We start from the raw sequence: 14503 nt of genomic DNA, 5'->3' as shown, positions 1-14503 counted from the left end.
TTCTGCATTTAGGATAGGGTCTACAGGGTTTTACTATGTAGATCAGACTCATAGTGATTCTCCTGTTTTCAGCCTCCCAAGTGCTGGGATTACAGGCGTGCACCACCACGCCCAGTCTTAATTACCGTCTCAGTGCGCTCAGGGGGCGGGGCTAGCACAGCATGCCTGGGGATTGAACGAGGTTGCTGGGCTCAGCCTAAGCAGGTGCTTTAGTCTACTGAGCTGTCAGGCTGGCCCTGGAATATATATTAGGAGCACTATGCACAGTATAATTCCACTTTGATTCAAGCAAATATAAAATTTGCATCTATGTACATGTAAAGAATATTTCTTTTAGATATAATCTGTGTGGTCCTGGGAATTGAACTGAGAGTCTTTCCACTGAGATATCTTCATAGTCCTTTTTATTTTTTATTTTGAGGCAAGATCTCTTAAGGCCACTAAATTGCCCTTGTTTGGCTCAATCTTGATATATATAGATAGATAGATAGATAGATAGATAGATAGATAGAGACAGAGAGACAGAGAGAGAGGAGAGATTTATTGTACTGGTTTTATGTTAATTACAAAGGCTAATATTTTATAGTAAAACACTGCTGAAATGTTTTTGAAAGGAACAAAGAAAAAGGGCCCCAGCCATCTGAGCTAAATAAGGAGGGCACAGAAGGAAGAGGCTGCACGGCTGATCTGGACCACATTCCCATGCCAGAGGGTGCTCAGGGGTGGCCTGCCGAGGGAAGCCAGCTCAGTGGCTGCTTCTCTCCCTAGGCCACCATGTTGGGGTGAGGCCTCCAGGTCCTCGCTGACTTCTCGGTCAGTCATTCTGTCCATGGTATAGAGTTTCTGTCCTCCTTGGGTTTCCCAGAGACAACATTTTAGTAGCAACAGTGGCCTGTGTTCAAATTCTATTTCCTCAGCTAACTGTAGGGCCAAGTTTCAGACTTCTCCCTGTGTTGCAGGTGTAATGTTGGGGCCGCCACAGATCATGGACCCCATTGGGTACGCAAAGCACCGTGACAGCGATTTCTGGCTAAGCCTGAGGCTCAGGGGAAAGCAGGAAGTTGGCTGCAAGCCCCAGTCCCCGGGCTGCAGAGCTGGGCTCTCCCTGCTACCTTCTCCCCAGCTTCTACTCCTGCCAAGCATCTCTGTTGAGCTATCGTCTTGTGTTTTCATTCTCCTTATCTCATATTCCTCATTTCAGACTCCATGGCCAGTTAGGAATATATATCACATATCTAAAAGATAGAATTCAGTATTGCCATTCAAACAGTATAGATTACTGACATGCGAAATAATATATATATATATATATATATATATATATATATATATATATATACATATATACATATATAATTTAATATAAAACAGCACCAGGGATGCAAGGCCTCAGCATGCTCAGAGGCGCTAGAAGCCTGGTACTAAGGAGGGAGAAGCTGGAGGGCAATTTCTGGGCTTCTCCTAAATACCTCTGTCCCCCGGCAGCATCATGGCACGCAGAGGAAGAGCCAGAGACATGGAAGGGGGCTGCTCTGACCAATGATACGCAGCAGACTAGATGGGGCTCGGGCCCAGGCATCCTTTTTCCAGAGCAGTAGTCCCCATGCCTCTGCTTTGGGTGGACTCTTGCCAGTCTTGTCTACTTCCCCACTACACTAAGTACATCCTTCTGCCCCTAGGACTGGCTTTGTAGTGATCATCATTTGCTTGGGTCCCAAAGAATGTATGTGACACTAACACAGGGTCTCACATGTGGCAGCTGTTCAGTAAGTACTGATGGAAAAAAGCCCTAAGATAGAAGGAGTCCTGGGGTTTTAAGTCTAGTATCCTGAGCATAATCTTCTCGCTGTTCTTCATATAGGTCAGAGGCAGCCAGGGGCAGACGCATGACCCTCACAGAGCTAGAATCCCCCTCTTGCAAATCAAGAGCTTCAGATGCAGCATAGCTCCCTGACCTTTCATAGACACTTTATACCAAATGTCTGCAGACTTAGCTGAGCAGCAGTGTAGGTCACACTGAGCACATGGGACTGAGGCAGAAGAGGTTGATCTGTTTCTGTGACCCCATTTCTGTGTGCTGAGCACTACACACTGGCCCCTGTGGGGTGCAGCCTAAGGAGCAGCCAGTGCCCTTCCCAGCTCTGTCCCTGGCCAAGCAACTTTCCTGCCCCAGGATGACAGCAAAGCCTTGGCAAGGGCAGTGCTGGTGCTCCCAGGTACCTCTTGTATGCTAACTTCCAAGTTTCTCAGCTGCCATCTGGCCATTTCTGGAGTGACCTTGGCACTGTCACCACCTCTAGGCTCTTGGCCTGGTTCTTCCCAGCCTTCTCCCTGTGCATTACCAGTTTCTGTGTTCTGACCAACTCCCTCCAACCTTTTTTTTGTTTTCGTTTTTGTTTTTCATTATAGTCCCCTAAGGAGCTTTGTCAGATAGCCCCTCCCTCACCAACTTGCCTACTGCCAAAAATCCCCAACAAGTGGAAGCAAAGCAAGCACACTGTGCTCCCTGCTGCATCTCCTGTGAGGGCCATGGGCTGTGACAACTTCTCGGCTAATTCTCCTTTAACAGCCGGCTGGGCCCTGGGCCCTGGGCCCTGTTAAGAAGCTGCTTAACCTGGCCTGCCCTGTCCTGAAGAATTTCCCGAGAGGACTGCTGTCCTTCCTTCTCTATCCAGCTTCTTGAAGGTCAGCCCCCAGGGCCTCATCAGACCTGCACTGCCCAACACGAAGGAAGAACATTTTGTTCTGCTCTAACAGGCTTCTTTCCTCTCTGTGTGTGTGTGTGTGTGTTTGTGTATGAGGGCACGGGTACATAGCCACTCTTCCTGCTCAGCATCTGAACCTTTGCCATTGGACACGCTCACAGCAGGTCCCAGGAAGGAGCAGCTCCAGGTTCTCACTGAGCAGGAAGCAAACAAGTCACACAATGAGAACAGCTGCAGCTCTGTAACCGGAAGCACCAGCCGCCACTTCATGGTCTGTTGCTCTTGTAACTGTGAAATGAGAAGGGCTCCCACACAAAACACTGTGGAAGGCCAAGTGCGTGTCCAGCTTGCTGTGCCTGGTGCTGGCTCTGCCCACAGAGGACATAACTTTTAGCTGGATCTGGGGGGACTGGCCCACGCTGGCTTAGAACCAAGTGCAGAGCGTGGTCAATGCTCCGCAGAGCACTGGATGAGAGGCTTGGACGGATACCCTGCCACAGCTCCTATTTTTGATTCAACAACCATTATCTGAGTGCAGACACACATGCTGGCGCCAAACTAGTGCCAAGAGTGCGACAATGACCCAACAGCAGGTGCGCTGCTGCTGTCACTGAGTCTGGTGGAGACAGATGCTAAACACACTCCTGGACAAAGAAATGAAAAGTTCCCTATGGTAATGGTATTAGGAAGACACAGAAGGAAACTCTGAAGTATACTGGTGTTTGATTATGGGAGGTGGGATGAATCGTACAAACAGCAAGTACCAAACAAATCATATTGGCTGGAAACAGTAGTTCGTTATGAGGCAACTGGCACTGCCAACTGACACCTGCAAGCTGAGTACCAAACCAATGTTAAGTATCAAACAAGTTATAAGTACTGGGACAAAATTTTCACATCAAAATGCATCAGGTACCAAACAATGCATTTCAAAGCAGCTAAGTACCAAGGCGTGACTGGCCAAATGCCGACTTCCTAGAAGAAGGGATGTCTGAACTCAGAAGGGAGCAGCCTGTTCCCTACAGAAGACAAAGCACAAACAAAGGTCCTGAGGTAGGAAGAAGCTGGAAAAGTTCCAGAAGGCCAGCAGGGCTGACCCAGAAAGTCTGAGCAGCAAATCTGTGATACAAAACAAATCCAGAGAAACAGCAGGGTAGGCCATGGGGCAGCTCACAGCACAGACTGAGGACCTAGACCTTTACCATGTGAGCACCGGTAAGTTTCTCTGGCAGAGAAATGACATGGTCTCCTTCATGTACTGAAATGGTCTCTGTGCAATAATAAGAACCACAGAAGATACAAGGAGACCTGTGAGGAGCTGAGAGAGCAGGCACTGGCTTGGACTTGGGGAGGGGCAGTGGGAGCCGAGTGTGAGGAAGTGGGTGTGGCTGTGAACAGGGCATCCTGCTGGAACAGGAAAGAAGGAACCAAAGTGTGGTCTCGGTCCACAAGCTTAATTCTTTCCACGATTCTGATCACAAAGCAGATTGGACAAAAACCGAATCAAATGTTCCCATAAGGACGACACTGAACCTAATGACTATATTTGACTCAGTTCTCGTCCAGATCAGTTTGTGACCAGAATCGTGTAGAGAATTGATTTTGTGAAGTGAGGCACCACCATGCCAAGTAGCGAATTTGCTTTAAATTCCTGCCGAGTATGTGAAGTGCACACATTAGTACCTTGTTCATCAGGTTAGTGCTCTAATAAAGGGAAGAGAGTAGTTTAATCAGCACCTAATCACCTTTCACGCCTCATCACCCTTCTCATTTCCTGGGTCTGATTACATCACTCAAAAGTCAGAAAAGTCCATGACATTAAATAAGGAGATTTGAGAATTGTTTATAATGATTAGCATTAATTATAATGATTAACAGAATCTTTATTAGAAGTCTACTAAAAAATCCAACACCCTGTGTTTGGTTTCCATTTATCAGTTGAAAATAGTTACCTTTGACTGTACATACAGGAGATTTCTTAGTTCATTTGTTTCTGCTCTTGCCACTGTTAATAGATTCTCAACTGTGTTCCCTGAGTTGGTTATATGATGGATACACAAAGAGGCTTCTCTGTTCACTTGACCTGCAAGATTTATCTTGCTTCTTTTGTGGTTTATTTTTAATCCTTTCTACATGTGTTGAAAGTAGAGAGCTGCACAGCTCTAGGAAATTTATGTATTTCAATTTTCTGTCTTTGTTTTTGTGTGTGTGTGCGCTACCAGGGATCAAACTTGGTGCCTTGCATGTGTCAGGCAGGCACTTATGCCACTGAGCTATCTCTCTGGCCCTAATTTTCTCTCTCCGATGAGACAAAATACTCGATGTCCACAATTAAGAAAGGAAAGGTTCATTTAGCTCACAGTTTGTGGAGGTTTCAGTCCATACTCAGCTGGCTCCAAGGCAGAGCAGTGTGGCAGAGGAGCAACACTCCATGGCAGCAGAAGACAGCAAAAGCAACAAGGGCCTGAGAGCAGGAGCGAGAGACTCTTTTCCCCTTACACTGTACACAGTTAACCTACTCGAGGGTGGGCATAGAACGCACACCCATAATCCCAGCATTGGACTATGAATGAATCACAAACTCTACAAGCTGTCCCATGGCTATATGAGGCTTTGGGGGGACATCTAGGCACAAACTATAACACTATGTGTTGTCCTTTGAAAACTGGCACTTGAAAGTGTCAACAGATCTAGCTTAAAAAAAGCAAGTCATTGAGATTCAGTTCATTTTGTTTTCTCATAGGATGTTTTCTACCTACAACACTGTTCACATTTTTTAAAAGCTAGGTCAGTGTTACTTGTTTATTTGCCCAGTAGGCAACTACCTGCTAACCAATGAGACAGGAAGAAGGCCTCAAAAGGGCTTATGGCATACAGTAACTCAGGCAAAGACTAGCAGACAGTATGGCAGAGGTGACAAGAGACGGGATGAGATCTGGAGTCAGCCACAGGGCACAGAGGGTGCATTTGGGGACACTGTTGCTGGGTCACTGGGATGGTGAAGGCAAGAGGAGGGAAGAGTCAGGATGAGTGGGGAGGGCAGTGCTGGGCTGTGAGGGATGGTAAGCCACGCCGGGAAGCTTTAAATTTACACTGAAGGTGACAGGAAGTTGTTCTTGTCTTTCAGAAACATTACCTGTGGGAGCACAGGTAGGTGCTGTCAGAAAATGGGCTGGGAAGAGGATGAGAATATGAAAGACTGAGACAGGAGGATGTTAGAGCAACTTAGCCCAGGGACATGCAGGGTCTGACTAGGGAGAGGCACAGAGAAGGGGGTACCAAGGGCCCAGGGATCGGCTGGAAATGGGAGAGTGAGCACAACAGAGGTGAGGTTCCAGACACATATGCTTCATGGCTGAGGAAAAAGTGGAAGTGGGGCTAGGAAGGAGGAACGTGCTGGAGTGCTGGGAGTCCTGGGTCTTGCTCACAGAGTGGGGCAGGAGGCAGTGGAGACTAGGGCAGTTGGAAAGTAGGATGAGGCTTCAGCTAAAGAAAAGGAACTGATAGTCGGAGGTAGAGAGAGATGCTGTTGGCATCCCTAGTGGGTACGAGGCCATTGACTAGAGTGGGTGGGGCAAGAAAGCAGCAGGCAGACGACGAGGGCAGAAGGGGGCCAGTGTGTGCCAGGTCAGCAGAGAAGGTGTGTCTTTTAAGAAGTCTGAAAGTCAGGAAGTGGGAGGGAGGAAGGGAGGGACAAAGGAAGGCCAAAGCACTATGGCTCCATACACTTCTGGGGAGAGAGCAGTGAGCACCAGAGGCAGTGGAGGCAGGAAACTGATGGCGGGGAGGCACTGGGAGGCTTCTCGTGACCTAGGCAGGTGGGTGGGCAGCGGCAGGAAAGCAGCTTCGCCACCTCCCACATGGGCCCAGGCAGGACAGGTGTGCTTTGTCTGTGGGGGTTCTTCAAGGAGGAGGGGCGAGATTTTAATAGACTCAGTGGTCATTTACATAAAGCCCTAAGGCCTCTGCTGCTTGGGCCCTGAGGTTCTTCTATAAATGTTGCCAACCAACTGGGAAGGACAGCACAGAGTTCCTGAGATCTAGCCACTCCCAGGCCACATGCAGTGGCTGGTTTCCTGGTTCCAAAATATGACACTGGGGCAAGAAGTAACCCTGATACTTAGCTGATGATTTTCTTGATCCACAATTTTTGCTCTTTGATGTCACTAATTCTTTACATTTGGTGTACATGAGTCTTTGCTCTGAGAATCTCTTAAGATTTCACCTCAAGAGGGTAGGGACCTGACCAATTGGATTTTATGACCAATCCATCCTGATGGCAGTGTGGGGACAAAGCAAGAAGGGACCCCAGAAAAACCTGAGTCATATTGTTGCAGGCAGCCAAGTTAGGTAGAAATATTATAGGCAGTCAGACAGAGCCAGGCCCTCTAAGAAGACAGCACAAAAGACAAGATGCCTTACACCTATGGAAGGGACGGATGTTCCTGCTGTGAATCAGACCTAAAGACCTAAAGGCTAAAACAGTAACACATGGGGTTAATATTCTAAATAGGTATGGATCACCTGGAAAGACCCAAGTAAGTCACTAGCCCAACCCCCAACGGGAAGAGACCCTGTTCCATATTCCAACCCCCAACAGGAAGAAACCCTGTCCTGTATTCATACCCGCCTGCTACGTGACTTGCTTCCTGGATTTGGTCCTGGATTTAATCGATTTTACCTGAGCAATGGGGCTTGTAATCTCATTGGATGACCATAGTTTTGTCCCACCTCATGCCCAACTAAGCGAGTTCCCATGTTCTCCACCACCTTAGACCCACCTCACCACATGGTTTTACTCTATAAAAGTCCCTGGAAGAGATAGTTTCCTGGGGACAACCTGCTCGGGTCCCCTTCCTGTCCCTCTTGGACAAAAGCTTTCTTTCTTTCAATAAATATATTCTGCTCATAACCTCTGTTTGTTCCTAAAATTCATTCTTCGGTTTTAGAGAACACAAAGTTGTGCAGGTCAGGTCAGGAGATGATTTTTCCCTATGCCACTTGGAGGTTCCCTGTATCATTTGGAGGTCACCCATCTGAGGTCAGTTTTTCTCCCTGTATCAATATGACACAAATTTCTCCATGACAACAAAACCCTAAAGCAGAGAAAAACTGCCCAACACCCCTCGAACATCACTATTGATGGTCTCACACTCACACTGCTGAGAAAACAATCACATAAATTTCTGAGTTCTAAAGCCAAGCACCGCTTTCAAACTGGCTCTCAACTAGGAGCTCCAGGTTCAGGCCTGGGAGGCCTCTGAGAGTTTGCACAACTTCTGGGAGAGGGAAAGCGTTGCACCCAGGATTTGGTTTCCCGCAAGACAGCGAAGTGCTGCTACGGGGAGATGGTGATGATCTCCTGAAGCTTAACCATCCAACATAGCTGGGCCACAGCCTGTGCAAACAAACGTGCTCTCTGAGAGCCAAAGAGCTAATAAGTTGGCTACATGTACCTGCCCAAAGTTTTCTTCATCTATGCAGAACATGAGGTCCAGTTCAGTAGGGTCATTTTCTAAGATCCATTTCAGAGAATTGTAGTATTCACTATCCTATAGAAATGACATAGAAAGTAAAATTAAGCATTAAAGGAACTCCTTTCAGTAATTAAGCTCATCTAATGTAATGCCGTACAGTCTTCAAACCTTATACTACTCATGTTTTGGTGCCCGCACCACCCCAAACCACTTGCTGTTATGTTAAACCATAAACAAAGCCTTTGGTAGTGACAGCGGTTTGTAACTGACCATGGGGCAGGTGGGAGCCACCTGTTCTGGCACATGGCACACCTGCCAGGCTGTCCAGGTCTATAGAATTTAACATGAGCTGACTACTGTATTTCCTGTCTTTTACAAGTGAAGACAGAGAAAACGGGAAGAGACAGTGTCCTAAGCAAACATCCATTTTTAAAGTTCTTTCCTCTTCTGCACTCTCAGCCTCTTCATTTAAACAAAAAGCAAGGCTGTGCTAGTTTCCAGATAGAAAATCCAGGGCAGGAATCATAGGGCTCCTATTTGCTCAGGCCATGGTCTACTGCTATGAACATATCAGGCTTTCAAAAAGCCAAAAAGAATAAGAACACTGTATTTCAAACTTTGCCACTGACACAGCAGTGCACATCTATAATCCTAGCAATTGGCAGGCTGAGGTAGGAAAATCTCCAATTTAAGCCCAACCTCACTGTGAAGGCCTGGGTTTAAACCCCAGTATTGCAAATATGACACCACCAACACCAGTGGTAGACAGACTTTATGAACAACTTCTGTGGTATTAGCTTCCTCATTCTAAGCAAGAATAAAAAGTGGAAGGTGAAAGCTGAAAGGAAAAGTAATACTGGTATCAAGGGTGTGCACACCAGCCTGGCCGTGACCAAATATACAGCAGCTGGTTCCAGGGCAGTGCCAGCCTTCTCCTCCCCTGTCCTTTGCTGAGGAGAAGCAGTCCGGGTCCAAGGAGGTCAACGCAGAGACCAGCTATGCACAAGATGCAGACACCCAGCCCAGTGGAGGGAGAGCAGCCTTCTCACTGCAGTAGAACTGCAAATTCCCCTCATGAGGAATACGCCTCCCGAGGGCGCTCTGTGTGCACTGGCATGTAGGTGACCCCCCCTCCCCCGCCATACTCCAAAGGAAAAGGGCAGGATGCAGGTAAAGCCAGGAGAAAAGCAGCACCGGTACAATGGGTGTGCAATGTTACCTTCTGCTTTTCTAAAAACGGCTTTCTACTTTAATAGAATGAATCCAGGGAAACTGAGTAAGTTTAGTACAATTTGAAAATCTATTAGCAGTTTCTGGAGGAACTCTTCTACATCCGCTTTCTGATCTCCTGTTCTGCAGTGTCACTGATGCCCACACTATACGATGATCCTCCTATTGTTTTGGCCTAGCCTTTGCCATTTTTTATGAAGTCAGAAAACAAAGGGACAGTGAAGGAATCTCTAGGCTTTCAGCACTAGCAGTTTCAGACAGAAAACACAGGCCACGCTTAAGTCTTCAATGTCCCTGGACTTGATTTGTTCGCACAAGTTCTGTGCTGGATAATCAGAGGTAACATTCGGGAGAACTATCCTGAGCACTGTGATTCTAGGAAATGTGAACAATAATTTGCTTGTTCAAAAATTAGGGAGACCAGTTAATTTCTAATAACTAAGAGCTCTCTGTGGCTCACCCTAAATAACAACATCTGGGCAACTGCTGTCCACGAGGGGCAGGTGCTCCGCCGTGGCCCACCAAAGGGTCTCCTCTTACTCACCACAGACTCCATGTCATTCAGAGTTATCTGCTTTCCCAGCATCATCTTGTAAAATGGTCGGATGAAGAAACCTGAAACAGGGCAAAAACTGGGTTTCAAGTCTTAGACACAGCTGTGCATCAGAGTGTGAAATAAAGATTAATTTGCTCAGTGTCAATAAGAGGCCAGGGCAGAAAAATTGGGACTTTCTAGAGAAATCTATGAACATGAGCAAGGACCTGAGGAGAGGAAGGAGGGCAGTGAGCTAGCAGACATGAGGGGTATAGCACAGGGGTCTGTGAGCTCTCAGTCAAGGCAAAAGCAGGGTGTCCCAGGAGGTGTGGCCAGAGGAGGGGCTGGCAGTGTGTGGGGGACAAAAGGAAGGGCTGCTGCCCTCACCTATCCCACTGCAGCATCTGGACTCCTGTGCAGCCCCGGCTCTTCCAAAGCATCCTGGCCTCTAATGCTCACACACTACCCACCCCTGAGGGGGCGCCATCCCCATGCCTTGGGCCAAGTTGGTTTCTCTCTGAGTGCCGAGTGTGCTCGCTCCTGCGGAAACCCTTGCATTGTGATCTGCTTTCGTATTTTCCTTTTCCCCACTGAGTACCAGCTTGCTGAGGTCAGACCACACCCTAGAACACACACACTCTCACAGGAAGAGCAGTGCCTTTTCCTCTCAGTGCAGAACATGAATCACCAGCACCAAGAAGGCAGAAGGGAGGCTGAGAGGCTGCAAAATCCAAGACTTAGTGCTGTCTCCACAAACACCCCACATGTACCCACGAGAAGACTGCAGCAGAAAGAAGCGCTTCTCTCCCCCTGCTCCAAAATATAACACTGAGGTCGGAGCAGCAAAATCAGTGAGCAATTCACAGTAACAATCTACTAAAGGGAAAAGTACAGAGAGTATATCAATTATTTACTGATAGTGCAGACTCCATAAATCCAATTAACACAATTCCCCTGCAAATAGCTCTCTCTATAGACACTGGTATGTCAATCTCAAATCTTGCTGTCTCTCATCCTCACTATTTCATGGAAAATTTTAAAACATTCTGATGATTTTTCCACACGGATTTTTTTTTGGCCCACTCAGCCCACCCTGAGGGCGGGGCTGGCATGGCATGGGGCACCGGGATCCAACCACAGTCCCCTGCACCTGCCTACCGCTGAGCTATCTCACTGGCCTCTGCATGCTGATTTTTGGGGTGCTATCTTATTTTGAAAATAAATCCATAAGAAATCTGTATGCTAAGCCAATGATATAGCCAGGAATGGGGTTGATTTCTAACCCTTAATGCAACTTGAAATTCTTTTGTTATTTATATACTTTAAGAATAAGGTTATTTTGTATAATTTATTTCAGCAGAGACTATAGTGTTAAGGTCTTAGCTGAATTACATTACTTGGAATTATCTAGTCTTGTCACATTAAAAAATAATTTGGTGGCAAATGGAACAATGGCAGGATATTGATGGATTAGATCATTTTAATTAACTTTTCAATTAGCTTTTCCATCTGTCACCAAATCTAATTCTCACCACAAAAAAAGTTTTGCTGGAAAACACAAAATGCACAAATACAGAATGTTCTGTACTTCACAGCCTAAAAAAATTTTTTTAAATACTAGGTAGATACTTTGTCTTCAGTGTCCCACATGATCCTGGGGAAAGAGCAGTTATATGGGTCAAACATAAAAATAACATAGTGCATTACAGAGAACTAGTGAAGCTTGTACTTATAATTTACAATGTAAAAGATAAAATACCTAACAGAATCACAAATGGCACTGTCCTAGTTTTTGGATGTTTCAAAACTTTTTAATAACTTACCATCTAACAGCTTCCCATGAAACACTGCCAGACCAGCAACTCTTCCAATAAAAGTGAAATAAGACAAATGATCTTCATTACAAAGGCCTGAATTGGGATTGATCTGAAGTGTGTAGTTGTCCCTTTTAGGGGAAGAAAAAAAAAAGAGAGAGAAGAAAAGCTCAGGCATACTTTTGAAAAAGCAACTCAAGATCTGAGTTTTACTTTGCTACCTGTCACGACTGTTATGGCGCCATCAAAAAATGTTACACTAGGTGGGAACTGGGCTCCCCAGCTGGTCAGCCCTTTTTCTGACCAACCACTGAGGTCTACTAAGACTGAGGCGTGTGCCTACAGAGTAAGCTAAGCTTTCATTGATTGCTGCTGAGTGCCTAGTTTTGATCTGTGAAAATATCAACTTCAAGTGGCACTGCCAAATATCCTGATGATATAAAAGAAAGTACACATAATAAAGGGGCCCATGCAGAGCTTCTCAATGACGTAGTGCTTCAGATTCTCCGTAGTGATGGCAGGTTAACTCCTTGTTTTTCGTTTGGGATAAGGCTTTTCCCATGGGCTCAACCCTTAGTTTATCTGACCGTCACTGTCCCCTGAGAAGGCCCGAGGAGCACAGGGAGCAGAATCTGCTGTCTCGGCAATGCAGACCCCGCAATGCCTGGATGGAGCCAGTGGTTCTTTGTCCTCACAGTCGTTACAATCAGCAATTTTAAAACTGGGCTGCCCAGACAAGCTCCTCTGGGGCTATCTTTGGGAATATAGATGATGTATGTATGCTACCAGTCTTCTACTTAACAATTTTACACAGCAGGCTTTCTCACGGAACTCAGGAACACCCAATCCCTGAACTGGGCACTTGGTGGAAGTCACCTGTAAAGGACATACTAAAGCGGCCTCCAAATAAGCCCCTGGAGACTGGAACTGGGTGAAGGGGCAGGAGAATCCGTATCTCCTTAGAGTCCAGGGCTGGAGTAGTGCCAAATACCTCCTGGCAAGGTCAGTAACTACTAGGAACTCAGAGCTGGCCTTTGGACTCTGAGGATCTTTAGCATGGAGAAAAATGGTTGGTGTTGTCAGTGGCCACTGTCTGACCACTGAGAAAGCAACGCCATCTGCCTTTGTTCCCATGGCTGGCAATGATGGAACCCTAAGGTATGGGACAGTCTAGTTCTTCCTGACAGAACCTAGGCATATTCCTTGGTGTCCCAAGCGTGTTTCATCAAAGACCACATAATTTACCTTTATGGTGCAACTTCAGAGACCAACCCTGTTCGACATTTTCTGAATTCTGACACTCACAAATCGTCTTCTTACATGTATGTAACATTATAAATGGAAATTGTCTCCTGTTCCTTACCATAATTCTCCAAACACATTTCAATTTCAATGCCATGAACCCAACAGACAAGAGGAGAATCGACTTGAGGTGTTCACAGAGTACTGTATTTCACCATGCAGTCTTACAATCTGTTCTAGACTTAAAAGGGGCCCCAGTGGAGAAGGACTAAAAGCAGCAGAGTGGATTTGTATCATAACCAAGTTACTTCTTTTTCTCATTAAGTTTAAATAGATTAATTCAAAGAGTTTAAGTTTAGTTTCATTTCAGAATGAAATGATTTCCATGCGGAACGCATTCCAAATGTATCCCCCAGACTTACGTTGCAGAGTACTCAAAGAGACCATAGTAGGGGTTGAACATCTCTTTGGAAAGTAAGAAGAACCATTCTCTGGCTACTCCCCCATAGTCTAGACCTTTCTCTGATTCAAATTCAATCCATAGTCGAGCTTTTAGGACATCTGGTCTTTTTACAGACATGATTCTCCGATAGGACTCCTCAAATATGTTATTTCTGTGAAGTTTCATTTCAAATCTGTTTGGAATATCAGCCTACAAAGAAGAAATAAAAAGTTCATAATCATGCAGTAAACATACACCTTGCTTCCTAATAGAGAAAAAAAAAAAACAACAAAACAACCAACAACAAAGGGTAGAAATGATGGCACACTTTACACAGAGGAGCAGTGACAGGAATTGGAACCGAGATTTTTTTTTTTCTTTTATGGATCTTTTTCTTTGCACAGATTAAAAAAAGTCTCATCATGTCAAGGGACACACAGAACATCCACTTGCGGGTGGTTAAGCCGAGTCTGGAACACACGCCCAGAATCTGCTCCGTGGAAGAAAACCATCCTCAGGCTCACGACAAGCAACGTGGGCATTTCTCTACCCACTGCTAAGTGAGGCAGCCAATGCCACGCAATTGCATCAGTCAAGGAGCAACTTCAGCCCAGGTAATCAAAACCCACAAATAATCTCTACCTGACCAAGTTGAGACCATTCTCATCTTTGGGAGGAACTCCAGGTAGGAGATACAATTTGCCCCAGATGCAAGTTTGTTTTGTTGTCACTGGGGGTGGGGACCCCATTATGCCAGTTTTTGGGGAGTAACCAAAAGCTCATCAGCAATGTTAATACAACACTTGACTGAAGAGGTGATAATGGCCTCCTTGGAGGATGCTGCACAGGGCCGGCCTTGTTCTAGGAGAGGGGCCAGGCAGAACACAGTGGTGTAAGTGCCGGAGGGAGGCTGGAGAAGTGTGGGCGGATCACAAGAACCTCTAGAATCTCACACACTCCAATCTAAGCTTTGAAGGACAAATAGTCATTTCAAGGTCATTAAAAGTTAGGTGCTGCAGCCAGAACTTTGAAACCTCTGAGTAACTGCTGGTCCACAG

The 14503-nt window shown here is 46.1% G+C and overlaps 1 protein-coding gene across 15 annotated transcripts in view; it reads right to left on the bottom strand.

Moving 5' to 3' along the window:
* Window positions 1–14503, bottom strand: part of Nedd4l (neural precursor cell expressed, developmentally down-regulated 4-like, E3 ubiquitin protein ligase) — a 342174-nt gene that overhangs the window by 15962 nt on the left and 311709 nt on the right. For all 15 annotated transcript variants that reach the window (XM_023715286.1, XM_023715293.1, XM_004623689.3 and 12 more), the window contains 4 exons: window positions 13426–13655; window positions 11771–11892; window positions 9957–10027; window positions 8162–8257 (listed from right to left, as the gene is read on the bottom strand). In XM_023715286.1, coding sequence (XP_023571054.1) covers window positions 8162–8257; window positions 9957–10027; window positions 11771–11892; window positions 13426–13655 — 519 coding nt within the window. The remainder of the gene's footprint in view (window positions 1–8161; window positions 8258–9956; window positions 10028–11770; window positions 11893–13425; window positions 13656–14503) is intronic.

This window comes from Octodon degus, unplaced genomic scaffold, assembly GCF_000260255.1.
Source record: "Octodon degus isolate 3935 unplaced genomic scaffold, OctDeg1.0 scaffold00003, whole genome shotgun sequence".
In the NCBI taxonomy this organism is placed as follows: domain Eukaryota; kingdom Metazoa; phylum Chordata; class Mammalia; order Rodentia; family Octodontidae; genus Octodon; species Octodon degus.
Note: the sequence above shows the minus strand (reverse complement) of the source record. Positions and strands in the feature narration are given on the sequence as shown.